Consider the following 27361-nt stretch of genomic DNA (forward strand, 5'->3'; position numbering starts at 1 on the left):
TATTAAATATTAAAGTATTAGACCAATCACTAAAAGCTTCAGTCATACAAAAATTATACTTAAATCCGAACTGGTTCTCTAGCAAACTAGTAAGATTGGGTGAGACAATGTTCAAGAAGGGACTTTTTCCCTTTATTCAGATTACAACCCCTCACTTTCAGGTATTTGAAAAGGAAATCATCTCCCAAATATCACTATTTCTAAAACAAGCCATAGGAAGTTGGTTACAATTTCAATGTCATCCTCCAGAAATGACAGAACAAATATTGCAACAAATATTGTGGTTAAACTGAAATATACTAATTGATAAAAAAACGTTCTTTTTTGAGAAAATGTTTTAAAAAGTTATAATCTTCGTAAAAAAAATATTATAGGTAGGAATGGTGGAGTTATGTCGCACATGCAGCTAACAAAAACATATGGAAATGTCTGCTCTACCCAAAATTACAACCAAATGCAGCATTACCGCAAAAGTGGAAGAGGAAAGTGGAAGGGGGAGAAAGTAAGGAACTTGTCTGTCGGCCTTGCATTAAAGAACATAATTGGTTAAAGAAAATTGTGATAAATAAAAAAGTTTACCAGTTAAGGACCAAAAGATTGACAGCCATCCCATATAGATTGCAAAATAGTTGGGAAGAGATTTTTGACGTACCGATTCCATGGCATAGTGTTTATGAACTGATACGCAAAACGACGCCGGATTCAAAACTTAGAATTTTTCAATTTAAATTATTATATAAAATTCTTGCTACCAATAGAATGTTATTTGTATGGGGGATACAATCTTCCCAGCTCTGCAGATTTGGCTGTCAAGAGACAGAATCATTAGATCATTTGTTTTGGTACTGTCCATTTGTAGCTTGTATTCTGGACACCGGTCCAGGAATGGTTGAAGGATTGCAATATTTGCATGGAGCTGACCCTGCAGATAGCACTACTGGGTGATCTGAAAAGTCATAGTCAATCGATCAATAATATAATAATACTTTTAGCAAAAATGTTTATTTTCAATTCATTTTTTTAAATGTTAACATACGTTTCCCATGCCAATAAAGCCCTTAAATTGAAATTGAATTGAGAGAGAGAGAGATGGGGAGGGGAGGAGTGAGAGCTGGGAGGGGTGGAGAGCTAAGAGGGGGGGGTGAGTGGGGCCATATATGCCATATATGGACACACCATCGACTCTGCCTTGCTATTGGCTGTGGGCCTTGTGCAGCTGCCTATCAACAAGATGGCCTTCCTCTCCACCGATGTTCTGACTCTGATTATTTTGGTTGGTCAGAGAACAGACCGTAAAGGCCAGCCTGTGTCAGTTCTAAAAAGATAGCCAGATGAACGAGGAAGCGTATGAAACAGGCTTAGGATCAGTACAGATAGTTTGTGTATAATCGAAAAACTGAAAGTATGCTTCAATGTTAACGTTAGGTTTATATTAGAAAGTACTATGCAGCCAGTTATATAGCCGTTACGTCCGTGGACACGTAAAAAAAAAAAAAAGATAACCCGAGTCACCTGCACCTCCATCATTGCTCAATCTGATTCCTCGGTCGGTTGTTGAGAGGAAAACGGTCCTACGACGGGGGGAACTTACTAGTGCTGTCATTGGCACTGTTGCAGGTCAAGAGCTTGCGGATCTACAGGTAAAATGACGAAAACATGAACAATTGCACTTTACGTTAGCAAAGCTTAGCTGCATTTCAACGTCGTTAGCCAGCAACACACTATGGGTTCCATTGCAATTTTGTTTGGCTAACTAACGCGTTAGCCTAGCCAGCACACGTTACACGATAAGCCTTAACGTAGTTGGCTAACTCGTTTTAATTTTTACTTCGAAGACCGATATGTGGTACCTATCAGTTAGCCGCGCCTTAGCGAGTGTTTGTAACAATGTATCAACGAGATTGTTGTTGGCGTCTTGGGCTATAACGCGCTAACTAACCTAACGTTAGCTGGCTAGCTAATTTAGATAACTTGGTAACGTTAAGCTAACTAGCAGCTAGGAAATGAAGTTGGTTAGCTAACGTTACTGTACCTAATTAGCTAGTTTTGATAGCTACCTAGCTAACGTTAGTGTTTACTTCTTTGGGGCCTGCACATCAGATAGTTGCTAGTTAGCATAAGTGATTAGCAGATAATTAACCTAATGTAAGCTAACATTAGTTAGCTAGTTAACCAATTTGGCTTATTAAGGTCCTAGGGGGTTAACGTTATAACGTTAGTTATAAGAATAACTAAACCATCTGGTTAAACCACAGGCTGGATTTCTAAATCTTTCGTCCTAGCTAGCTAGATTGCGCAATTATTGTTACATTTTTATGATATTTTTGGTCATTTCAACTGACTGTTTGGTTGATCAGTGTTAGACGACTGAATAAACACCAGGGGCATGTCAATAATTAGTCCTTGGCTAATCATGATTACCCATGTTGACCACCTGTAAGTTACAACCTAATGGAAATGTTCCCCTCAATTCTGATGGTGCTTTGTTTATAGCTAGCTAGAGTACTTCCTCAGTGCAGTAACGTTTCTCTGTTTTGTTTGTTTGATTTTCAGCTTCTTGATTTAGCATTGGCTAGGTGACCACGTTTTCCAAACACTCTGGTAAATATCTTCTCTGAATTAAGATTCGAAGATATCTGCAGAAACAATGGGGTGTCAGCTATGACACCTTGACTTTGAAAAATCTATATTGGTTATTGAACTACAAATATGTGAAGTGGATTTACAGCTGGTAACAGAATTGCGGTAAAATTATTGAATCATGGGTCCCTGATCTGTACTACACTGAAATAAATGCATCATTATGGATATTAAGGTGTTTTATCCTAAATAGGCACACAAATGTAGAAATGTGCAGTATAGACCTCTGCATATTTGGGTATTATTCTACACACTGGCTATTTTAATGAGCTCCGCCTCCCGAGTGGCGCAGTGGTCTAAGGCACTGCATCGCAGTGCTAGCTGTGCCACTAGAGATCCTGGTTCGAATCCAGGCTCTGTCGTAGCCGGCCGTGACCGGGAGACCCATGGGGCGGCGCACAATTGGCCCAGTGTCGTCCAGGGTAGGGGAGGGAATGGCCGGTAGGGATGTAGCTCAGTTGGTAGAGCATGGCGTTTGCAACGCCAGGGTTGTGGGTTCGTTTCCCACGGGGGGCCAGTATGAAAAAATATATATATTATAATAATAATAATAATGTATGCACTCACTAACTGTAAGTCGCTCTGGATAAGAGCGTTTGCTAAATGACAAAAAAAAAAAAAGACCAATTTAGTTTGGACTGGACCAAATTTGAACCAGTCATAGACGTCTGTTTCCCCTTTTCCCCTCAGAACAGCCTCAATTCGTCGGGACATGGACTCTTCAAGGTGTCAAAAGCGTTCCACAGGGATGCTGGCCCATGTTGATACCAATGTTTCCCACAGTTGTGTCAAGTTGGCTGTATGTCCTTTGGGTGGTGGACCATTCCTGATACACACGAGAAACTGTTTAACGTGAAAAACCCAGCAGCGTTGTAGTTCTTGACACAAACCGGTGCTCCTGGCACCTACTTCATACCCCGTTCAAAGACAATATTTTGTCTTGCCCATTCATCCTCTGAATGGCACACACACAATCCATGTCTCAATTGTCTCAAAGCTTAAAAATCCTTCTTTAACCTATCTCCTCCCCTTAATCTACACTGATTGGTGGATTTAACAAGTGACATCAATAAGGGATCATAGCTTTCACCTGGTCGAGTCTGTCATGGAAAGAGCAGGTATTCTTAATGTTTTGTATACTCAGTGTAGTTCAATAGAGTACAGTACATTAGTGTACGCAACTCTAGTGTGCTTTACTGTGTACTGTACTGAAGTCTATTCTACTGTGCTGTACTGAACTATACTTTAATCCTTTTTTTTTTACTGTACTGTACTGTGCTCTCCAGACTTGTGAAACAGTCTGTACTGAACCAAATCTGAACCAATCATGGACGACTGTTTGGGCCAAATCAAGGCCGGTCTGGACCGGACAAAAAATCAACATCTGTAGATGTTGAAATCAAGGCCAGGGGGGACTGACCAAATGTCTAATACTTTTCGATGTCCGGTGTCGGTCGGTGCTCAGTGGGTAAGGAAGCTGATTACAGTAAATGAAAAGAGCAGGGGCTCATGGATAGTTGTCAGTAAGTAGCCGGGAGAGGTGACGTTAACTGGAGGAAGAGAGGGAGAGGTGACATTAACTGGAGGAAGAGAGGGAGAGGTGACGTTAACTGGAGGAAGAGAGGGAGAGGTGTTGTCCAGGTTGTTTTCACACTTGCTTTGACCATCAGATGACAGAAAGAGAAAGAAAACCATTATGAGTTGTGGAAGGGAGGACTAGCAGGTGACCCAACAGTGGTTTGTGACTACTATAATTTCCCATTGTAGCAAATTCAATTGCAGTAATTCCCTTAGAGATGTTTTGGGAAATTATGTTACCAATTTGGTAAAATAATTTTGTGTTTTAATCACTTAATAATTCATAACCAAATAGATATTAGTAAAATCACTAACTAATATGTAGGTATACCTTTACTTGTTACTTTTGTGAGCTTTCATTATCCTCCCTCATGAGGGAGAGATTTTGGAAAATATCTTAAAGATATGTGGGTTTTTGGTAACGGAATTAAGGCACAGTGCAATGTTTCTTAAACGTACACAAGGCAAATAATTCCTCCAAAACTAAATATAAATGTTGATATTAGCTGGCAGGGGTCTTCACATCAACATTATTGTGTTTTGATGTATTTCTAATACCTTTTTAAGACGTTTTCTGGTAGATGTTTTCTAAATCCCCTTTTCCATATGTTTGAATAGAAATCGAAGCCTTAGGATAGAACATTTATATATGGCTTAATTTCTTAAATATAGACTCCTAGCTTTCATTAGACACCAGATTTAACGTGATCCTATGAACTTGTTGATGCTCAAGGGTCCTTTTACATTGAAATGCTCTCTTTTCTCAAAGACGAAAGAAGTAATCGAACTACAGGAAAAGCACATGTTGTTGGTGAGCTGGTATCTGTTATTCAGCTGAGAACTAGGCCTATACATTTTGATCTTTGGTACTAGAATCAGAAGTATGGGAATAGTGGAGCAACGGGGCATTGAAACATAAAGCTTTGGGCTTCTTCATGATTAATCTTCACATGTAGGTCTATATTCAATCGTTAAATTCCAGGGCTCATCCATTGATGTGCCTGCTTGGGTCAGCCTAATATCCTCTCAGAATAGCCTGTATCAGTTTTGTATTGATAGGGTTTGCAATGTTTACAGATAAACAACAATTCACCATTTTGGCGACCACTGTCCTGGCCCTTACAACCAAGACTATTTGAGTAAGGGGGTTGATGTGGAACTCTTTTGGTTGAAGCCAAATGGTGGAAAGAAACAACCTGATGAAGAGCTATAGTTTAAAAGGAGTGCATAGACATCCATTGCAGTTCAGCGCAGTGCTGTTCACTGCCAGAGAAGCACAGCTGACAGACCAAACACTTCTATAGCCAGCTTGTTTGCCTGACCCTCTCATGACAAAGACAATCTGGGTTCATTTTATCGGGGATGTGTGGGGTCCATTATTCTTGTAGAAGAGCATCATCAGCCTCACCTGCTGCCCGGGCTACTGCTGTATTGTCCCTGCAGGCGCAGCCAAGGCGAGGGCCAGTGGCTGGAGTAATTTATCACCTCCCTGCATAGTCCACCATTCTCAAAGCCTCTGAAAGGGAGAGGGGAGTATATCGCTAGAGGTGAACGAGGGGCCTGTCTGAATTATCTGAGGAGAGCCTGGAATTAGGATTTTTGTTTAACCGTTTTTTAGTATGAAAGGTCCTTCCCTGCTTAGTATGCATCAGCTGTTTCTTCTCAATATTATATTTTCTCTGTGATAGAATAGGAATGGTGTAGTGCTAAACATTCCTTCAATGCCTGAGACTATTCTAATGTTGATATTTTAGTGGCCGCAATGTTTCGGAATGTTCCAGATAGAAACGCAAGTTTTAGAATTGAAATTTATTCTGTGGCTGTCATGTGGCAAATAGACAACCGCGTTTTGTTTCTATACATTCCCTGTTAAATCTGGAGCCTTCTGTTACGACGTTGAGCCTGCTGAATATGCTCCAACAGAAAGCCTCTGGATTGTTTGAGCGAGGTCATATGATGGAGGAATGAATCCTCCTGCATTGGTGTGTGTAGTTCAGTGGTCGGACAACTTGGGGAGCCAGTGAGAGACGAGCCTCTGGCACGGCACTCAGCGACTTCTGTACTGCTGCTTGGCATGGACAGGATTTGGAGGATTATGCAAAAAGCTTAAAACCAGCCTTAATTTGCAGGAATTGTTTCAAATGAGAAAAAACTGCATTATCATTGCAGAGGTTTTATCAGCTGTCAGGGAATGAAGATACAGATTTTCGGCGACGTCCGGGCCATGTTTTGGTCCATGAATATCACTCTGATACAATAAAGGGTCTACTAGTCTCATGTCCTCATATTTCGTTCACCGCTATTACTCATTACCTGTATTACTTGTTATTAAGCCAGTATAGATGTCTTTAAACATACTGTTTGTATTTGATGGTGTCTCCCTGCAGAGTTCAACTTTGTTTCAGCTGGTATGGAGACAAGTGTAGAATAGCTAGCCTATAGGCCACTCATAAGAACCTAGAACTGCATACTGCAGGCCGTTTATTACCATTGTAGCATTTTTACATTTACAGCTGCCTTACTTACTAATTACATTGCAGGGGATGCCGTGGGATAGCCTATTTATTGACAGCGATGACTACAGGATTGATTATAGCCACTGACTGCAGCCTCTGGGTGACTGGTAGCGCGACTGCTGCCCCCCTCCATCTCTCCATCTTCTGAAGCACTGTTGGTGGCTCTGAATAATAGATACTGGTCAATAGAGAGGGAATCTGACTGGAGCCAAATGAATCATTCACTGGCTGCCACTCACTGCCTCTATCTCACTCTGCTTCAGGAAGTGCCAGTGTTTGTCACAACGATGGACAAACGGACTGACACTCACTGTTCCTGTTACGCCATCCAATCTTTTTATGGGGGGGGATAAAAACAAAGTGGGGTGGTGGCCCTGGGATGTACTTCATACAGGGAGTAATCTGCAGGCTCTTAGCTGGAGCTGTGTGATTATAAAGCCCTTAACCAACCCAGGAGTAGTTCTGGCCTCTGACGCACGCACACAAACAGCCTGGGTAGCAGACTAGTCAGTGGAGACATTCCTCTTCAGCCGAAGATAGACATTTCACATTGTCATGCTTTCAACTGGCTACAAGCAGATATAGGCCTAAGTTTGGCTGGTAAGAGTCACCTCAGGGTAGTGCTGTCTGGCTCAACTTGTTTGGTATCACGGGATGGAAAGAGTGGGGCTTGTTCAGTCTTTTTTACGAGATGTTAAATATATATGTGTGTGTGTGTGTGTGTGTGTGTATATATATATATATGTGTATATGTACTTGTTTTTTGACAGGGAAGTCGTACTGAGACTAGGGTCTCTTTACAGATGAGCCCTGCATAAATACATCAAAAACATAATATGAAAAACTGACACATTTATAAACATAGAGGTCTAAAGGTCTTGTTGAAACAGTCTTGTGCCACTTGTTCCTCTTAAGCACCCAGTGCCACATTTTTGGCAGGGTAACATGAAATGGCACGGGCACCCTGGGTAAACGGTTTTCCTGCAGGCCGCAGCCAAGGTCCTTTAGACTCTGCCTGGCAGGCAACATCCATTCCACTACTCTCCCCTTCTAAAAATAGGCTAGGCATATGCCTTCCTTGTTCTTCCTCGACTCCTATTAGGCAGGTCCTCTTTGAAGCGTCGGGATGGGAATCCATTTGCCGTTTTATACCTCCCTTAATCCTCTCCTTTATTCCTCCCTTCATCTGCCCCAGACACAAGGCCCTGAAATGGAAGCCTTTAATTAGATTGAAAGCCTTCAAGGTGAGAGACTTGACTAATTGAGTTTAGGTGTTGAGGCTGTCTGAAAGCATGAGTCCACTTCCTTGGGCACTGCGACTTGGTTTCTGAACTGCCAAGAAGCTAGAAGCTGATTTTCCTTTAATTTGCTGTGCTTTTGCTGTAAAGAACGGCTAGAAGGTGAAATATTTGATCCAGTGAATCTCTCACACCCTTCCATAGTGGTTGCTTCTGAATCAGCATGTCACAGAATTAGACTAGGTGACTTAGGTACATGTAGAATGCATGGGAAGAAATTGTCCCTAACATTTTTAGGAGATTTGTAATGTAATTACATTTGATGAAATGACATTACTCATGTTTTGTCTCCCCCAGCTAGATGACCTATAATGATGTTGAATGTTGAAATACTGCTTTCTAACTCCTCTCTTTCTCCCTACAGATTGTATGCCCTCTTCCCGTGGCGGTGCCTGCTGGTTGGCACAAAGAGAATGAGTGGCGTGGTGCACAGCAGATGCCCAGCCTAGACTCCGCCGATATGCTTCCCTTCGGCCCGTGATGGACAGAGACACCTTCTCCCACATCCGACTGTGGTGCCCACGCCCCTTTGGCACCTACTCCCAGAACAAGCCCCGAAGCACGGGTACGGGGGGATGTGGGGCAACCCCCTCCCTCTGCAAGGCTGACACTGCAGGGTGCACGTTGCTGGAGGCCGGAGGAGGCGTGGATGGCCAGGAGGAGGAGGAGGAGGATGCCGGTTCCGAGAACACTCCTCCAGACACCGACCCAGCCTCAGCACCACATGCCCCTTCCACCCCTCCCGGCGCCACTCAGATGGAGGATGGAAGGGTGCTGCTGGACACCTGGTACGTCATCAAGCCGGGCAACACCAAGGAGAAGATTGCCTTCTTCGTGGCCCACCAGTTCAGTGGGGTGGGCCTGTCTCGACCCAGTGCCATAAAGGTGAAAGGGAACTGGGCCACGGACTGCACTAAGGCCAAGCGTAGGCGCCGCTGCTCCTCCTATGACCCCCCCGCCCGGGCCCAGACCAACGTTATCCCCGCCCCCCCGCCCCCAGAGGCCTCCACCCCAGAGGACGTCCCCGGCGTGAGTGAGACTGACCTGCTGTCCGTGGCTGAGATGGTGGCCCTGGTGGAGCAGCGTACAGCCATGGCCCTGCAGGGCATGGTGGCCCAGGGACAGACGGCCCCAGAACACCCCGAGCACACACTCCTGCGGGGCACAGTCTCCGACCCCAGCCCCATGGTATTCCTGTCAGAGAGCCCTGACCCCCCGCACCCCTCAAATGATGCCCTGGAGGAGGAGGAGGAGGAGGAGGAGGAGCAGGAGTCGCGGCGTGTGGCTCAGGCTGTAGCCCACTTTGAGTCCCAGCATCAGCTCCTGGAGAACACACTGAGGCCCGCTTCGGGCCTGGACTCCCCCAGGGAGAGGGAGCGGAGCGGGGACTCTGGCAGCGCTGGGCCCACCCACGGCCGAGGTGAAGTGAGGATTGCCTTCCGGGTGTCCAGCCTGGATCCTCGCTCGCAGTCGGAGCCCGCAGGCCGGCCCCGCTGCATGTTCATGAGCTGTGGGGGAGGAGGGGGGCAGGCGGGGGCCCGGGCCAAAGAGAAGATCACCTGTGATCTCTACCAGCTGGTCAGCCCCTCGTCACGGGACCCCAGCCTCCTGCTGGCCGGCTCTCCAAAAGCTGACCCCCATGGGGAGGGCCATACGGACCGGCCAGCCTCCAGCAGCCCCGACCCCAGCCAGGAGCTTGGCTCTGGGGAGAAGAAGCCTGTTGCCCGGGAGAGGGTGACTGGCTTCCATGTGGAGGTGGTGGTCACGGGTGCTGTGGACCAGTGTGTGTTCTATGGCAAGGACAGCACAGAGAATGTGCAAGAGGAGACTGTGTGTTTCGCCATACCCAGTGGGGCCAGCCCTGCCGACGGCTCAGAGGACCCCCCTCCAGGCCAGCTGTTCTTCCTGCAGCCCCAGAGAGGGTCTGACGAGGACAGTGGCACCGGCAGCAGCAGTGGAATGTGCTCTTTGGACTGCGCCAATAACAACGGTCCTGCTGGGGATGCTGCTGACCGGCCGGACTCCCCCCTGGCCGGCGTGGAGGACTGCTCTGACCCCTCCCTGTGCCGTCTCTACCGCCATGTCTCTCACGACTTCCTGGAGATCCGCTTCCAGATCCAGCGGCTGCTGGAGCCTCGTCAATACATGCTGCTGCTGCCCGACCACATCATGGTCAACATCTTCAGCTACCTGCCCACCCGCTCGCTGGCCGCCCTCAAGTGCACCTGCTACGACTTCAAGGTTCTGATTGAGACGTACGGTGTGCCCGCCACCGACTCGCGCTGGAACCAGGACCCGCTGTACCGCGACGACCCCTGCAAGCAGTGCAAGCGGCAGTACGAACGGGGCGACGTGTCGCTCTGCCGCTGGCACCCCAAACCTTACCACCACGACCTGCCTTATGGACGCTCCTATTGGATGTGCTGCCGGCGCACGGACAAGGACACACCGGGCTGCCGCGTGGGGCTGCATGACAACAACTGGGTACTGCAGCCCTGTGAGCTGGTGCAGACCCGCGCTAAGAGGGAGGACGGGAGGTAAAGGGGCCCGCCCTGGGTCCCAGCACCCCTCTTACTCCCTCTAGACCCCATTGCCCCTTGGTGGCACACTAAAGACCAGGGTTGGGGTCCTCTCCTGTGTTGTCAGCTCTCTCTCTCTCTGCTCGCTATCACCTTGTTCTGAGTTCTTAGCAGTCGACTAGCTTCCTGCTCGGTTGTTAGTACATGTGAAAACTGGACTCCTGATGAGTGGGCTCATGCTGGTGGTATGGTATGGTGCTGCATGGGGCCTGATGCTCAACATTTCTGCCTATTGGTCAAGTGACAGTCAAGTCCTAGCTATGCTGTCAGTACTGGAGCTGACCCCAACCTTACTGCCCAGAGGGCCAGCCACTGAGGACTAACTGGCTGGCTCACAGAGGGAGTCTGTGAAAGTTTAAAGGTCGAATGCAGCTGTTTTTATGTCAATATCAAATCATTTCTGGGTAACAATTAAGTACCTTACTGTGATTGTGATCAAAAAGAAAAACAAATAACATCTTAGCAAAGAGCAATTTCTCAAGCATGAATTTTTGCTAGGACTGGTCTGATTGGGGAGGGGAATACTGAAAACTAGCTGTTGTTGGCAGAGAGGTTTTGAACTCTTTGTTTCTTATTGGTCTATTAACTAATTTACTGCCTGGTGATGACACCAGGCAGGCCAAAAATCCATCCCACCAAAACAGGCTGAAATTTCAGGCTGTGTTTTCAAACAGCTCTTACACTAAAAGGACATTATCTTGCATTTTCACAATTGCACAGTATAATTCCAACCTCAGTGCGAAAATGTATATAAAACACAGGAAAATCACGTTTTTGACTGCACTGGGACTTTAATGAATGAGACTCTTAACAGTGTGGGGGCAAGAGAAGGCAATTTGATGTCACTTTGTACAAAGGTTTTGACTGCTTGTTTAGCAATTTTTGTTTTTTGGTGTGTAAGTGAATGTTTGCTGTTCTTTCCTGTTTTTTGAGGACTATGTTCTACCTCCCTTCACTTCCTCTCTATTTTTTTAGCCCCTCCCCACTACCACTAACCCCCAGTCCCAACTCCCTGCTAGTCGGCAGAGGGCAGTCTTTGCCAAAGCCGTTGTTTGCTTCAATGCGGGTGAAAAGAAACACGGACCATAGAACTCTCTACACCAGCTTCCAGCCTTAACCCCACTGGTCCCGCTCACACTCCCCAAATCTGCAAAACCTTGACAAATACAGTATAGAAAACTTTGTTCACTTGACCCCTCTGACTGGGTATGGGAGACCACTGTAGGTTTCAGATGTACAATGCTAATGGGAATATGTGCTTCTCAAATAAACAGAAATGATTAAAACTGGAATATATGACACCTGACACGTTTCTTTCTGCATGATGACTTGTGTTGGTAACTTGATTTATATTTTGATAGAGAAGATGCTACAGTGTAGGCCTAATTGAAAATCTATTGATAACATTGAAATATTGGTTATATTGATTTAATTTTGCTTATTTATAGATTAGAAATGATTTGTCTTCCACATGACTCAAGTTGAAGCAAGACAGTGACACTTGATATATGCAATGGCATCATATGGCCACTAGAGGGGAGAGATGTATATGCTAATGTACAGATTTAGCAAAGTAGTGTAGTTTATTGGTTGTCAAACCCAATTTCATAACTTGAATTGCATTTTTATAATGATCGTATTACAAGAAAGGGACAAGAAAGTGCTACACAGGACTATATTTTTCATGAATAGATGTGTGCGTGTTTGTACATTGAGTAATGTGTTCACTAACAAAAGGTATGTGAAAGTTATGACATGCACTTTTGGTTTAATTCAGAATTTAGTGAGCATGACCAAAAGTGCAATTATCAATGGTCACATTCCCGTTTTACTAGCCCCCTCATGCATAGTAACCCCACAGGAAGACTGCCACGGCCATCATAACCAGGGCATTAGCATCAACAACATGCTTCCAGAAGGGCTCCTCACTGATGTCGGGCAGCTCTTTGGACGCCTCAGTAACCTCCTCCTCTATGAGCTCTGGGGCTTGAGTGGCGCTGACGCCACAGAACCAGCCAATGATACGACAGATACCAGATTTGGGTTCTTCAGCATCCACTAACAAAGGAAAGAAATCAAAAACAATATTATGGGCTTGTTAGACATTGCAGCTGACTTTGCAGGTGAGTCAAGACTGACTGATCTACAAAACACCTTGCATAATAAATAACTAATCAGTCAGTCACTTTACCCACAATGCATCATGGATTTGATCCGCTCGACTGCGTGGTGGGGGGAGTACGTTTCTGTCATACCTGGGCTGTCCTCAGACTTGTGTCTGCTTTTCTCCTCTGCCTCCCTGCGTGCGATCCTCCCCTTCACTTCCTGCTTCCAGTCAAGGTCATCCCTCTCTTCCTTGGAGTGGCGGAGGCTGAACACGAGACGGTGGAGCTAGGAGAAGAGAAGTTCAGTTCTATCAGACGTCACTCACAGAGCATTAGATGGGGAGATGCATACCACCATAGGTTTATTCATCTGAGTTTATAGTAAGTTCTCATTATAGTGGGTAAGATTCCCCTGCATTAATGATATCTAATGGATATGGATGCAGGCATTTGATAAAACAGACTATGTTGAGGCAAGCACTCACATGTTTGTCGTCTATGGCCGGTGTACAGTAGCTGACAAGCAGCACCAGGATGGAGGTGCAGAAGAAGAGGAGCACAGCGAAGTAGAGGTAATGAACCCCACACACCAGAGTGGGGCAGTCTGAGGGGAACAGGCAGCTGCCTGAGCCAAACCAAAACTCTGGCCCCATACGGCACAGCCCCATAGCTAGGCCCCCCATCAGGCCCCAAAACGCCCCCTGAAAGAAAGAAATGTCAATTTAGTACCAACGTAATCAAAGAAGGAAAAGTTGTTCTGGGCCTGTATTCATAAAGAGTCTCAGAGTAGGAGTGCTGATCTAGGATCAGTTTTGCATTTTAGATCATATTGAATAAGGTTATATGAACGGGGGGGGGGCTGATTCGAGATCGGCAGTCCTGCCTTGTGAATACGGGCCCAGATGTCTCTCTCACCTTCATAGGCTGCATCGCCAATGCTTTCCATATGTCCTCTCTCTCAACTATGCCCTCTCACAACAATTTGTCCGGTAACTACAGTCGTGGTCAAAGGTTTTGAGAATTACACAAATACTACTTTTCACAAAGTCTGCTGCATCAGTTTTGATGATGGCAATTTGCATATACTCCAGAATGTCATGAGTGATCAGATGAATTGCAATTAATTGCAAAGTCCCTCTTTGCCATGAAAATGAACTTAATCCCCAAAAAAACATTTCCACTGCATTTCAGCCCTGCCACAAAAGGACCAGCTGCCATCATGTCAGTGATTCTCTCATTAACATAGGTGAGAGTGTTGACGAGGACAAGGCTGGAGATCACTCTGTCATGCTGATTGAGTTAGAATAACAGACTGGACGCTTTAAAAGGAGGGTGGTGCTTGAAATCATTGTTCTTCCTCTGTTAACCATGGTTACCTGCAAGAAAACACGTGCTTCACAGGCAAGGGCTTCACAGGCAAGGATATTGCTGCTAGTAAGATTGCACCTAAATCAACCATTTATCGGATCATGAAGAACTTCAAGGAGAGAGGTTCAATTGTTGTGAAGAAGGCGTCAGGGCACCCAAGAAAGTCCAGCAAGCGCCAGGACCGTCTCCTAAAGTTGATTCAGCTGCGGGATCGGGGCACCACCAGTGCAGAGCTTGCTCAGGAATGGCAGCAGGCAGGTGTGAGTGCATTTGCACGCACAGTGAGGCAAAGACTTTTGGAGGATGGCCTTGTGTCAAGAAGGGCAGCAAAGAAGCCACTTCACTCCAGGAAAAACATCAGGGACAGACTGATATTCTGTAAAAGGTACAGGGATTGGACTGCTGAGGACTGGGGTAAAGTCATTTTCTCTGATGAATCCCCTTTCCGATTGTTTGGGGCATCCGGAAAACAACTTGTGACAAGGTGAGCGCTACCATCAGTCCTGTGCCATGCCAACAGTAAAGCATCCTGAGACCATTCATGTGTGGGGCTGCTTCTCAGCCAAGGGAGTGGGCTCACTCACAATTTTGCCTAAGAACACAGCCATGAATAAAGAATGGTCCCAACACATCCTCCGAGAGCAACTTCTCCCAACCATCCAAGAACAGTTTGGTGACGACCAATGCCTTTTCCAGCATGATGGAGCACCTTGCCATAAGGCAAAAGTGATAATTAAGTGGCTCGGGGAACAAAACATCAACATTTTGGGTCCATGGCCAGGAAACTCCCCAGACCTTAATCCCATTGAGAACTTGTGGTCGATCCTCAAGAGGCGGGTGGACAAACAAAAACCCACAAATTCTGACAAACTCCAAACATTGATTATGCAAGAATGTGCTGCCATCAGTCAGGATGTGGCCCAGAAGTTAATTGACAGCATGCCAGGGTGGATTGCAGAGGTCTTGAGAAAAGAAGGGTCAACACTGCAAATATTGACTCTTTGCATAAACTTAATGTAATTGTCAATAAAAGCCTTTGACACTTATGGAATGCTTATAATTATACTTCAGTATACCATAGTAACATCTGACAAAAATATCTCATAACACTGAAGCAGCGAACTTTGTGAAGACCAATACTTGTGTCATTCTCAAAACTTTTGACCACGACTGTAGAACACAACACACCCTCTGACCTCACCTGCTCATTGACCCTCTTCACAAACACAGCCAGGAAGAAGACTGAGGCGATGGGCGGGGCCAGATAGCTGGTCACTGATTGGATGTAGTCAAACAGCTGACCGCTCTGGGCCGCCTGGACCACAGGGATCCAACAGATACTGACGGCTACGATGACGAGGACCCACACTCTGAGAGGGAGAGACAGAGTAAGTGAGGCAGCCATTTTATTGGAACATACATTATATTGACCTACTCCAGCAAATGGTCTGGGACAGCTGAACTTGTCTACCTAAACCAAGTTTTTCCTATGTAAACCAAGGGAAAAAAGGCCCAGACCTGCCAACGACCATGAGCTCGCTCTCTCTGGCCTGTGGTCTGAAGCGGGTCCAGATGTCCATGGTGAACAGGGTGCTGCTGCTGTTGAAGATGGAAGCCAGGGAGCTCATCAGGGCCGCCAGCATGACCGCCAGCATCAGGCCCCTCAGACCTGGGAGAGAGGAGATGGAGGGGGAGGGGGGAGGAAGATTAAGGTAAGATGATGGGAGAGATAACCATGGTAGCCATCGACACACAACTGCACGCAGTAAATTGTGTGTAAAAATATATATATACAGTAAAAGTGCCACTCAGATCTGAGCAACTAGTTCAGCAGAGGAGAGAGACTTCTCACCATCGGGCATCACAGAGACCACCAGTTTGGGGTAGGCGATGTTGGAGCAGCCCACCTCCGTCCCACACACCTGCTTACACACTTCTGGCACCACACAACCCACCTCATCTGTCAGAGAGAAGACAGGCTCTGTAACCATAATGACAGGAGGAATAGAGAGGGAACACCACACACACACTCTCATACATCTTCAGGGTAAAAGAGAGAGGCATCAAAAGTGTAACAAGCTGTCTTTTATTTAGTTTTTTGCTCTGTGCTTGTTTCCCTGTTGATGAACCTAAAAGATCAAACTCTCCATTCAACTCTTTGTCAATCCTATGATGGCTTATTTTGGGAACTCACCTGGGAAGAGCACGCGGCTGATCATTCCGGGGAACACCATAAGGAACATGGGGAGCAGTTTCAGGTATCCACACATGATGCAACCCGCCTTCACATGGGTCAGACTGCGGGCCGCCAGGCAGCGCTGCACGATCACCTATACACACAGACATGGGGGAAGATTCCAGATCAACTCAACCAACGATTCAATCTTCCAATCTGATCCATGTTGTTTCACATCCAGCGAATTTAAGTATCTCACACCATAGCAACAGAATGAGCAGACCAGACATCAACATTATGTAACCCATTCAAATTAGATTCAGTCAGCAATGTGCCAACTTAAATCTAATCACCGTTTTGAATGGGTCATCTACAGTAAATGCACTATAAAATAAACGCACATATGAATTCCATCCACTGTGTTCCAATGAGCTTATTTACCTGGTCGGTGCACCAATACCAGCCGCCCACGATGGCGATGCCAAAGATGACCCCCGGCCAGGGCAGGTCCCCGGTCACAGGGTCCCTGAGCAGCTGAAAGGCGTCGTCTCGGGGGGTGAAGCACTGGGGGGTGATGTTGTAGCGCTGGGGCTCCAGGGACTGATTCTTGGAGGGCAGTGCTAACCTGTACTTCTCCAGCAGAGCATTGTAGCCCCCCACCTCAAAGAAGGCTGAGGACAGGAAGAGAAAGGAGGAGGGACACACGCACAATGTCACATAGGGAGCAGAGGTCAGGAGGAGTGGACTGGGGGATCTATAGTGGGTCTACAGTGAAGCTGGATCAAGGAAGTGGTAGATGAGGAGGGAGGGAGGTTGGATGAAGGGAGTGAGCGAGTGAGGAAGGGCTGCACTAACACATCCACTGGACACAGCAGCTAATTCATCATGACCAGTTGAGTCATGAGTTAGAAATATTTATTAAAGTGTCACTCCACAATGATAGAATAGTTTACAATACAAAATACACATTTTAAAAGTCACATTGTGGACCACTCAAATAGAGTTTTGAGACACTAAATGCAGTCAGTCAAAACATCGTACAGTATTTCATTTGGAGGTACACTATCTTTAATACATGACAATCTATACAGCATTGGTATCAGTTATTATACATTACGTCATATATACACGTGTGCATAAACAAAAAGTACAGTGGTCTTGGGGGCTCCCGAGTGGCGCAGCGGTCTAAGGCACTGTATCTCAGTGCTTGAGGCGTCACTACTGACCCCCTGGTTTGATTCCAGGCTGTATCACAACCGGCTGTGAATGGGCGTCCCATAGGGCAGCGCACAATTGGCCCAGCGTCGTCCGGGTTTGGCCGCGGTAGGCCGTCATTGTAAATAAGAATTTGTTCTTAACTGACTTGCCTAGTTAAATAAAGGTAAAATAATAAATAAAAAAAGATAAAACGACATTTAAGCACTGATAAAGAAACGTCTCCATTTATTGTTACTCCGTCATGCGTTGAGTAACAAGTGGAGTCAACAAGGTGGAATGTGTGGCACTCTGGACACAGGACTCTGAATTTACCGAAACCTGTGAGGCTGAAGGCGCCAGCGATGATGACGAATGTCTGGACGGTGTCCGTGTACATCAGAGCAGCTAGGCCCCCTAGTGAGCAAAACAGATCATTACAGATTAATACGTTTCAAGTTTAAATGTCACATGCACAAGTACATTGAAACGCCTTTCTTGCAAACTCAAAACCCAACAATGCAATAATCAATAACAATATATTACTAGAAAAAAGCACACTAGAAATAAGAAATATAAAATACACAATAAAGTAAGTAAGCATACTATATACAGGAAATATTTTAAAAAGTCAGTTCCAATACGATATTTACATGTGCAGGGATACTGGAGTGATGGAGGTAGATATGTATAGGGGTAAGGTGACTAGGCAACAATAACCCAGTTGATGAACAAACTACTGAGGTCATATAGGACAGGGTTTCCCAAACTCGGTCCTGGGGCCCCCCCTGTGTGCACGTTTTGGTTTTTGTCCTAGCACTACACAGCTGATTCAAATAATCAAAGCTTGATGATAAGTTGGTTATTTGAAACAGCTGTGTAGTGCTGGGACAAAAAACAAAAGGTGCACCCAGGGGGGGGCCCAGGACCGAGTTTGGGAAACCCTGATCTAGGACAGTGTTTCCCAACTCCAGTACCCCCAACAGCACACATTTGTGTTGTAGCCCTGGACAAAAACACCTGATTCCACTTGTCAAGGGTTTGATGATAAGTTGACAAGTAGAATCAGCTGTGCTTGTCCGGGGCCACAACAATATGTACTGACTGTTGGGGGTACTGGAGGATACACACACAAAATAGAATGAGTCTATATTCACCTCTAGATGATCCTACACCCTACATTTGGGTCGTGGGTAACAGACTAAATGCCCAAGGCCCTGTTTTTTCCTATGGGTCATCTTTTCCAAACATGACCTCTCTTTAATCGTGGACAGCCTTTTCTACAACAAGTAATGAAAGCATTTTGTGTATAATTTGATCAAACAGATGTTACCTGTGACTGTGTACAGAGCTGTGATGGAGAGGAGGGCTATCACAGCCACATAGATGTTCCAGCCTAGAGCCTGTTGTATGAACACAGCCCCAGAGAACATGTCCACCTGGAGAGAGAGATGAGGACAGTCAGATTGGTTCATGGGTATGTTTATACCTCAATACCTTTTATACCTCAATCCAAATGACATAACTGAGGAGACTTAGAAATACCACAGATACTATCAATATTGAAGAAAATGTAATGATAAAGGACTGTGGGGGAAGTTTATAGCATGTTACAAACAATACCCCATAGTTTTGTCCTAGACCAGGGCTCTACAACCCTGTTCCTGGAGAGCCACCCTCCTGTGGGATTTCGCTGTAACTCCAGTTGTAAATAACCTGATTCATCTTATCAACCAGCTAATAATTAGAATCAGGTGCGCTAGATTAGGGTTGGAGCAAAAACCTACAGGACGGTAGCTCTCCAGGAACAGGGTTGGGGAGCCCTGGTCTAGACTCACAGAGATCTTGGTGAAGATGTAGAGAAACAGAGAAATGACGGAGAGGTACAGACTGATCCTGGTTCCCCCAAACCTCTTCTTCAGGTACTGAGGCATTGTAATTACCTAAGCAACGGAAATGCAGAAATTACAGACAAATGGACACAAATCTCCCCAGTATGCCATGTTAGCTGGCATATAATGGTCTTGTGTAACTTACCCCCGCTGTGAGGTAGACGGGGACAAACAGCCAGCCCAATAGGAGCACGATAAACAAAGCCTGGGTAGAGAAAGAGGGCTCCAATGTCAGAAGAATCTCAATTTCCTGATCAGCACATATTACAAAGTATTGTCACACGTGTACTCAAAACCCTGTAATAACATATTTTAAGGGGGCAAATTATACTTACATTCCACTCAAACCCCCCCACAGCAATTCCACTGGCCGCGCCAGTACCAGCAAGGCCCACAAAGTGACCACTACCAATATTACTGGCAAACAGGGACGCTCCAACCTAGAGAGAGAGACGGGGGAGAACTGATAAAGGAAAAACACATAATCATGATGATGTGGCATGTGACACTTTGCTTCTTGAAAATCCTGTATCTTGAGAACTTGACTGCTGACATGCAAAACATTTTGGGACTGTATCAACAGTGTACTAATTAAACAAATACCAAAAAATCATTTTGGAGTGGTATTGTCCTTTAACACACATACAGGCTGTAATGTAAAGTGCCTTGCAAAAGTATTCATCCCCCTTGGCGTTTTTCTTATTTTGTTGCATTACAACCTGTAATTTAAATTGATTTTTATTTGGATTTCATGTAATGGACATACACAAAATAGACCAAATTGGTGAAGTGAAATGAAAAAAATAACTTGGTTCAAAAAATTCGAAAAAATAAATAACGGAAAAGTGGTGCGTGCATATGTATTCACCCCCTTTGTTATGAAGCCCCTAAATAAGACCTGGTGCAACCAATTACCTTCAGAAGTCACATAATTAGTTAAATAAAGTCCACCTGTGTGCAATTTAAGTGTCACATGATCTCAGTATATACACCTGTTCTGAAAGGCCCCAGAGTCTGCAACACCACTAAGCAAGGGGCACCACCAAGCAAGCAGCACCATGAAGACCAAGGAGCTCTCCAAACAGGTCAGGGACAAAGTTGTGGAGAAGTACAGATCAGGGTTGGGTTATAAAAATATCAGAAACTTTGAACATCCCACGGAGCACCATTAAATCCATTATTAAAAAATGGAAAGAATATGCCACCACAACAAACCTGCCAAGAGAGGGCCGCCCACCAAAACTCACAGACCAGGCAAGGAGGGCATTAATCAGAGAGGCAACAAAGAGACCAAAGATAACCCTGAAGGAGCTGCAAAGCTCCACAGCGGAGATTGGAGGATCTGTCCATAGGACTACTTTAAGCCATACACTCCACAGAGCTGGGCTTTACGGAAGAATGGCCAGAAAAAAGCCATTGCTTAAATAAGAAAATAAGAAAACACGTTTGGTGTTCGCCAAAAGGCATGTGGGAGACTCCCCAAACATATGGAAGAAGGTACTCTGGTCAGATGAGACAGAAATTGAGCTTTTTGGCCATCAAGGAAAACCCTATGTCTGGCGCAAACCCAACACCTCTCATCACCCCGAGAACACCATCCCCACAGTGAAGCATGATGGTGGCAGCATCATGCTGTGGGGATAATTTTCACTGGCAGGGACTGGGAAACTGGTCAGAATTGAAGGAATGATGGATGGCGCTAAATACAGGGAAATTCTTGAGGGAAATCTGTTTCAGTCTTCCAGAGATTTGAGACTGGGACGGAGGTTCACCTTCCAGCAGGACAATGACCCTAAGCATACTGCTAAAGCAACACTCGAGTGGTTTAAGGGGAAACATTTAAATGTCTTGGAATGGCCTAGTCAAAGCCCAGACCTCAATCAAATTGAGAATCTGTGGTATGACTTAAAGATTGCTGTAAACCAGCGGAACCCATCCAACTTGAAGGAGCTGGAGCAGTTTTGCCTTGAAGAATGGGCAAAAATCCCAGTGGCGACACACCCCAAGAGACTTGCAGCTGTCATTCCTGCAAAAGGTGGCTCTACAAAATATTGACTTTGGGGGGGTGAATAGTTATGGGCGCTCAATTTTTCAGTTTTTTTGTCTTATTTCTTGTTTGTTTCACAATAAAACATATTTTGCATCTTCAAAGTGGTAGGCATGTTGTGTAAATCAAATGATACAAACCCCCCCCCCCCAAAAAAAATAAAATAAAAATCAATTTTAATTCCAGGTTGTAAGGCAACAAAAAATGCCAAGAGGGGTGAATACTTTCGCAAACCACTGTATACAATGGGACTGGGCAAGACAGGAAAGGTGACTGCAAAAACTAGTGGAAGCAGTCCCAAAGGGTTAGTTAAAATACAGGTTAATAAGGGTTAAAATACAAGAGTTGTCAAAGAGGTTAAAGATCAAGTTGAACTCACTGGCCACCATGTCATGGTCCGTCCTGCCAAAAAGTAGCCTCCCACAGTGCCACGGTTGGTCCGAAACATAGACTGGAAGACAGGACATTTACTGGATGTAAGCCCTAAGCAGTGGTTTACCTCATGACATATGCCTACTCTACTGTATTGTACATGTCAATAAGTGTTATGAGCTATACAAATACCCAGTTTGAAATGACATCATTATGATAAATTATACATGTATAATTTAAAACTATGTAGATTCAAAACTATGGCTACAGACCTGTAGACAGGTATACAGATAGGTGTACTACTAACCCAGACGCCCACTCCAATGACCAGAATGAAGTAGCCGATGATGACAAAGATATCAGATAGATTATTAATGGTCGCCTTCTCCGATGTGGTTTCAGACGAGGGATTCTCCATTTCTCAACAAAAAGGAAGAAAGGCGTCAACAGCCGTGATACTGTCAAACCAAAGGATATCAGTCCAAGACTTGGAACAAAAGATAACGATAATACAAGTGTCTATTAAATAGAGGGCTCACATTCTAATGGCCGATAAGGCATAAGTGAAAGGCCAAGTGAAGGAGAAGAGAGAATGGTCAGAGTGGTTGGCCAGTAAGACCTTTGGTCGCCAGAAAAGAGGCTGATTCAGGAGTTTATTAATGACAGTAATAATTAACACCTAGCCTCTTCAATGTTCACTTACACACATGGTTTAGTTCTAGTAAAAAAAAAACTCCATTAGTTCAGTCCAACTTTCTATCGTAACATGTCAAACAAACTTGATTTTCTCTTCCACGTGCAAATTATATGTTATATCGGTAACTTAATTAATTCAATCAATGTTACAGGTGTTTTAACATTTGGTTTACCGTGACCCAAAATGTGCCTAAAGCACAAACAAAGACCACATCCGCTGTCCTATCGGTCTCTGTCCAATGGTTTCACCCCCACCACTACAAAGACCCTGCTGGAAATGTGTTGAGGGAGACTACGAGATTTGTGCATGAGTGACTACAACACCGTCCATTCTAATGTGAATCTGGTTAATGATTTCTTCTCTTTTAGTAACATACATAAAATGACAGAAGGACAAACGGACACAAGGACAGATGGACCGGTTGTCGTAGCCCAGAGGAAAATTGGAAAACAGGAGAATAATCCCAAAAATTTTAAACAAATATTCCTTTAATCATTTGACAGCATAACTGTCATCAAATTATCAATTTGATGACAGTTCAAAAACATAAATCAGATTACATCAGAGAGGTGATGTTTCTCTTAAGGGGTGTGAGGTATGGGGGGGGGGGTCCCCTGTTGTTACATACCATAATCCAACGTTCACGCCCCAACACACATACACATTTGCACTCAGAATATCTTCACACAGCTCTATTGAGCAAAGGGGCGTTCAACTAAAATCCTAAATAAAACTTGTTAGTCTAAAAACCAAATAGTCAGGTGTCAGGTATTCTGTGGGATCTGCCTGCTCTTGGTCTTATAAGTAATTAACCCATGCATCTGGAAATTCAATCGATAGCATAACACTATATCTGATTGGAGGAGGATAAGGGTGAATAGCGATGAAGAGAAACTTACCAAAAATAACAAGTGACTGAAATCTAGGTCATGTTTATTAGAGCATTAAAAAAACTTTACAAAACATGTTGCAACGGAAAATGAAAATGAATGTTTAGGTTATTGGACAAGGTAGGTAGTCCTTCCCGGTTTTAGTTAATTTTCTTCCGTTCGGTGCCTAATGAACATGGCCTGGAATCACTGAAGCGTGAAAGACTAAAGTTACATAAAAGTGGGATCCTTTGGTGAATTTCAGAAAGTCTGGAATAGAAAAGGCAGAAATAAAAAATGTAACAAAAACACTTCATCAAATTTCAATAAACACATTTTAACCCTGCCAAACATTCACAGCCAGTCATTCACAACATAGGCCTATGCAGGCGTTAAAATCCTATAGAAGGTGGCAAAGGCTGAGGATGTGTTCAACAGGCAGACAAGTTTCAAACCATTTAAATGCATTCAAACTTGAGTGTTGTTGTGGCATACGGTGGTTACATTCAGATGCAAGTCCCCTTCCCCCCCACTGTCTCAAGGGTTAAAAGTTGATAACATTTCATTTCATTATTGAAACCCCATGAATGCTGGTCTTAGTCACAGCTCATTAGTCCTAATGTGGCTAGTCGTCATCATCAGGCTTGCAGTCCTCCCGAGCCAGTCTCAGCCGGGACAGGATGTGTTTCTTGGGGAACTTGAGGGTGGTACAGCCGAACTGGCTGACTCCCCCTGTGTCTCCAGGTAGTTTCTCCCGTCTCTGGACCCAGCTGCGCCAGCCAGGCTTCCAACAGTACACACTGTCATAGAAACGGGAGCCGTTCTCCCCGCCCAGCACGTATATCCTGCGTTTCCACCTGGCCACGCCCCCGGCAGCGATCCTTCTGGGCAGCCCCGGGAAAACCACAGGACTGGGGGCTCGGTCACTCCCCCCGCCCCCGCCCCTCTCCGCCACCACCGCCCCTGTCACCTCCCGCTCCACCCCTGAGCCCCGGCCCTCCCTGAAGAACAGCACTCGCCCCGTGGCGTCCAGAGGTTCCAGATGGGTGTAGTTCCCATCTATGAACTTCGTGGCGTCCCTCATGTAACCTCCAATGGCACAGACCCCTCCCCGCACTGCCACCCCTCCGGCCAGGCAGGTGGCGCCAGAGTCCAGTCCCACGCGGGTCCACGAGTCAGTCAGGGTGTGGTAGATGAGCACGCCAGCGTGCACCACCGCCCGGTTCTGCTCCAGCGTGGTGCCACCCAGCAGGTAGATGCGGCCGCGCAGGGCGGCACAGGCAAATGAGCGCAGCGGCAGGGGCAGACGGGGCCCGGGGCCCCACTGGAGAGAGGCCAGGTCCAGGATCTCACAGGAGTCCAGCATGGCTCCTCTGTTGCAGCCCCCCAGGGCATAGAGTGACTCCCCACAGCCCAGCAGACCCAGCATGGCCCGGGGCGACACCATGGGCGACCGCTCCAGCCAGCGATCCAACACAGAGTCATACTCATGGACCTCCGTGGACACCGTGCCCCCCCGCAGGATGCCCCCCGCTACGAACAGCCGCCCCCCAATTGCCGTGCAACCTGGGCACAGCAGAGAGCCCAGGGCAGCCAGCTTCTCCCATTTTCCTGTGCGTGGGTCGAAGCAGTCCACCGTGAAGTCCCTCTCGTTCAGCGACTCGTCCTCCCGTGGCTTCAGGTCCACACACACTATCTTCTTCTCGAACATGCCTTCCCGGGGCCTCAGCGGGCCCCCCAGGCCCTCCCCGGCCGACGCAGGGCCCAGCTCCTGGCTCAGCCGCCGGCTCTCCTCCAGGGATAGCAGGCCGGGGCGGAGGTGGTGGAGCAGGGCCGGCATGTGGCTGTAGCGGTCCAGGGGCTGGTGCTCGGCCCAGCGGCGCGCCGCGTCATACACCTCTGCCTCAGAGTCTACGCCCAGGCGGTCGGAGCCCAGAAGGCTGCCCAGGGTGCCTGGGTCCAGCAGCAGGAAGTCCTTCTGGCGGGCCACGCGGGGGAAGTGCTGGGCCACCAGCCTCAGAGAGGCCCTCAGGAGCAGCTGGTCATGGTGGGAGCGGGCCAGAGAGTACATGCCCAGGCAGTTGTCCACAGACAGGTGTTCAAACAGGAACCTATGGACACACACAGATGTTTGAGGATAGAAAACCAGACAGTAAAAGAAAGCTGGCTTTTTAAAATGCTATCAAAACTCTGTGGCAGTTACTGAACTGCATAGGCTTAGGAGTATGAGCAGCATTCTGGACCGGGGAAAATACAACGTATCTGTGTCAGGCAGCACTGACTATATAGTTACCTGGAGCACAGATCCTGCAGGGGCATCACTTGAAGCCGATTGGCCGCCACAAACAGGTCCTCGGCCGTGTCCAGGCAGAGCCCTGCCTCCCCAGTGTAGACGAACTGGATGACAGTCTCCATGACTGACGGCGTCACCTCCTCCAATCGGATCTCAGTGAGGCGGGACTCCACCAACGGGCTAGTGAACATGGCACGGAAATACGGGCTGACCGCTGCCAAGAGGACTCTGAAGAGAGGCAGAAGCATGACGTCATTCACATAAGGGTGAGATAGGGTGTGACTACAACGAACTGCAGGAGACTGGAGTACTGAAACTGCAGTAGGCATTCGAGTATGTGTAACATATTCCTTTGTGTGTAACAACATGCACTGTTTGGATGTCTGTAGTACAATAGAATTGAGAGAAGGTCATTGACCCCACCTGTGACACATAAACCTCTTCCCCTCCACTAACAAAGTGACGTCACACAGCTGCTGAGCGTCCAGTAGCTGCTTCAACCCTGAGGGAGAGAAAAAGTAAAGAGTGAGGAGATAGACACTTATATGATATAGGCAGCACATGATGAGCTCTCTGTGTAACATCACTGATGCATTCATTTGGACGTTCCCATTCCACCATACCATGTGTGATGTAGTCTCCTAAAGGAGTGGTGCTGTCGTCGGGAAAGTCCTCTTCTTCGGAGTCGCTGTCCGAGAGAGGCTCCCCGCCCCCACCGTCGCCGTCCTGCCAGGGCTGTGGCCGCCAAGTGATTGTTCCTCCACGGACTGCACTCATCTGAAGATAGTCAAGAGTTGACATAGATACACAGGAATATCAGGAACCTTTAACAACAAAAAACATTATTTCTGTCAAGGAGCAAGATACACAAGATGGAGGCCAGTTATAATTACGATTTGATGTAGATAGATCTTTGGAATCTATCTAAGAGTAATTAGAGGGTCATGGTCAAGCACAACTTCAAAGCCCTTTATGAATCGCATTCAACTCTAAGCTACAGGCTGAATGAATGAATGTCTTGCAAAGCTCTCAAAGGCACCATTCCCTAGTCCTCTCGCTTATTGAGAAAATCAACGGGGTACATTCAGGAATAGTGACACAAAATGACAACAATATTGTTGACGTTACCTTTATTAAAGGGAGACTACCCTACTTGGTGGTCCTGTCCTGGGCTCTGATTGTGTGGATGAAACCAGGGGCCAGACAGTTAGTAGCTTCACCTTTGGGCCCGATTGTCTGTAGTCAGTCAATAAGGGAAGCCGACAGTTGCCATCCGTGTGTCCCACCCTCCGATCCGCCTTGCCTGTCCTGGTCTGAGTGAGTACGGCCTCCAGTGTGGGGTGCAGCACGGCTCATGGTTCTCAGAACCACCATGCAAGCTATAACAACAGACCACCCTGCGGCGGCTAGCTAACGTTAGTTAGCAACTGCTGAACGCAGCTCTCTAAAAAAGCATCCGCCAAAGCACCCCTTTCTGTCTTATCCGGGGAATTAGTCAATCATGGCATAAAATACAAACATCTCAAACGCATTACGGATGTTAAAAATATAAAATACTGGTTTTATTGCCCCAGAGACCTGCCCGACTGTTTTCGGCCGCACAATTCACTTGTTCCCCTGTCTGAACCGCATTACCGCAATGCAATGGTTCCTTTAGTCTCATTGGCTAGCCTTTGAACCGGTGCACGGATGTGACGTTTTTTTAGGGACTCACTCGTGCTCTTATTTTATAACTAA

At 46.2% G+C, this 27361-nt stretch overlaps 3 protein-coding genes across 4 annotated transcripts; 1 reads left to right on the forward strand and 2 right to left on the reverse strand.

The window, feature by feature from the left end:
- Nucleotides 1–1311: 1311 nt before the first annotated feature.
- Nucleotides 1312–11897, forward strand: LOC311105402 (F-box only protein 46-like). Its single transcript, XM_084147548.1, has 2 exons — nucleotides 1312–1640; nucleotides 8397–11897. Exon 2 carries the CDS (start codon nucleotides 8513–8515, stop codon nucleotides 10571–10573), a length of 2061 nt encoding a protein of 686 aa, XP_084003674.1. The 5' UTR covers nucleotides 1312–1640; nucleotides 8397–8512; the 3' UTR covers nucleotides 10574–11897.
- Nucleotides 11898–12394: 497 nt separating this feature from the next.
- Nucleotides 12395–22183, reverse strand: LOC311105419 (sodium/glucose cotransporter 2-like; the record flags this gene model as incomplete). Its single annotated transcript, XM_084147568.1, has 15 exons — nucleotides 12395–12669; nucleotides 12867–13002; nucleotides 13202–13417; nucleotides 15286–15454; nucleotides 15603–15753; nucleotides 15937–16044; nucleotides 16279–16414; nucleotides 16702–16931; nucleotides 17791–17871; nucleotides 18788–18893; nucleotides 19293–19397; nucleotides 19492–19551; nucleotides 19682–19786; nucleotides 21773–21844; nucleotides 22073–22183. The coding sequence occupies 15 exons, from the start codon at nucleotides 22181–22183 to the stop codon at nucleotides 12452–12454; spliced, it is 2004 nt and encodes a 667-aa protein (XP_084003694.1). The 3' UTR covers nucleotides 12395–12451.
- Nucleotides 22184–23378: 1195 nt separating this feature from the next.
- Nucleotides 23379–27262, reverse strand: LOC311105517 (kelch repeat and BTB domain-containing protein 8-like). 2 transcript variants are annotated; one of them, XM_084147693.1, is made up of 5 exons: nucleotides 26753–27262; nucleotides 26248–26401; nucleotides 26048–26126; nucleotides 25625–25852; nucleotides 23379–25442 (listed from the first exon to the last, which is right to left on the reverse strand). In XM_084147693.1, exons 2-5 carry the CDS (start codon nucleotides 26399–26401, stop codon nucleotides 23957–23959), a joined length of 1947 nt encoding a protein of 648 aa, XP_084003819.1. In that variant the 5' UTR covers nucleotides 26753–27262; the 3' UTR covers nucleotides 23379–23956. The 2 variants fall into 2 exon arrangements, with proteins under 2 accessions (XP_084003819.1, XP_084003818.1); XM_084147692.1 differs by lacking the exon at nucleotides 26753–27262 and having other exon boundaries at nucleotides 26248–26437.
- Between the last annotated feature and the right edge of the window lie 99 nt (nucleotides 27263–27361).

Source organism: Coregonus lavaretus, assembly GCF_964263955.1.
Source record: "Coregonus lavaretus genome assembly, chromosome: 30".
Classification (NCBI taxonomy): domain Eukaryota; kingdom Metazoa; phylum Chordata; class Actinopteri; order Salmoniformes; family Salmonidae; genus Coregonus; species Coregonus lavaretus.

What these genes read in the sequence shown, in the direction of transcription:
- LOC311105402 (XM_084147548.1), top strand. Translation starts at nt 8,513, where the DNA reads ATGGACAGAGACACCTTCTCCCACATCCGACTGTGGTGCCCACGCCCC.
- LOC311105517 (XM_084147692.1), bottom strand. Translation starts at nt 26,425, where the DNA reads ATGTCAACTCTTGACTATCTTCAGATGAGTGCAGTCCGTGGAGGAACA. An exon ending in AGGAGACTACATCACACATG is followed by an intron (nt 26,127 to 26,247) that starts GTATGGTGGAAT and finishes TCTCTCCCTCAG; the next exon opens with GGTTGAAGCAGCTACTGGAC. An exon ending in CTGCAGGATCTGTGCTCCAG is followed by an intron (nt 25,443 to 25,624) that starts GTAACTATATAG and finishes GTGTGTCCATAG; the next exon opens with GTTCCTGTTTGAACACCTGT.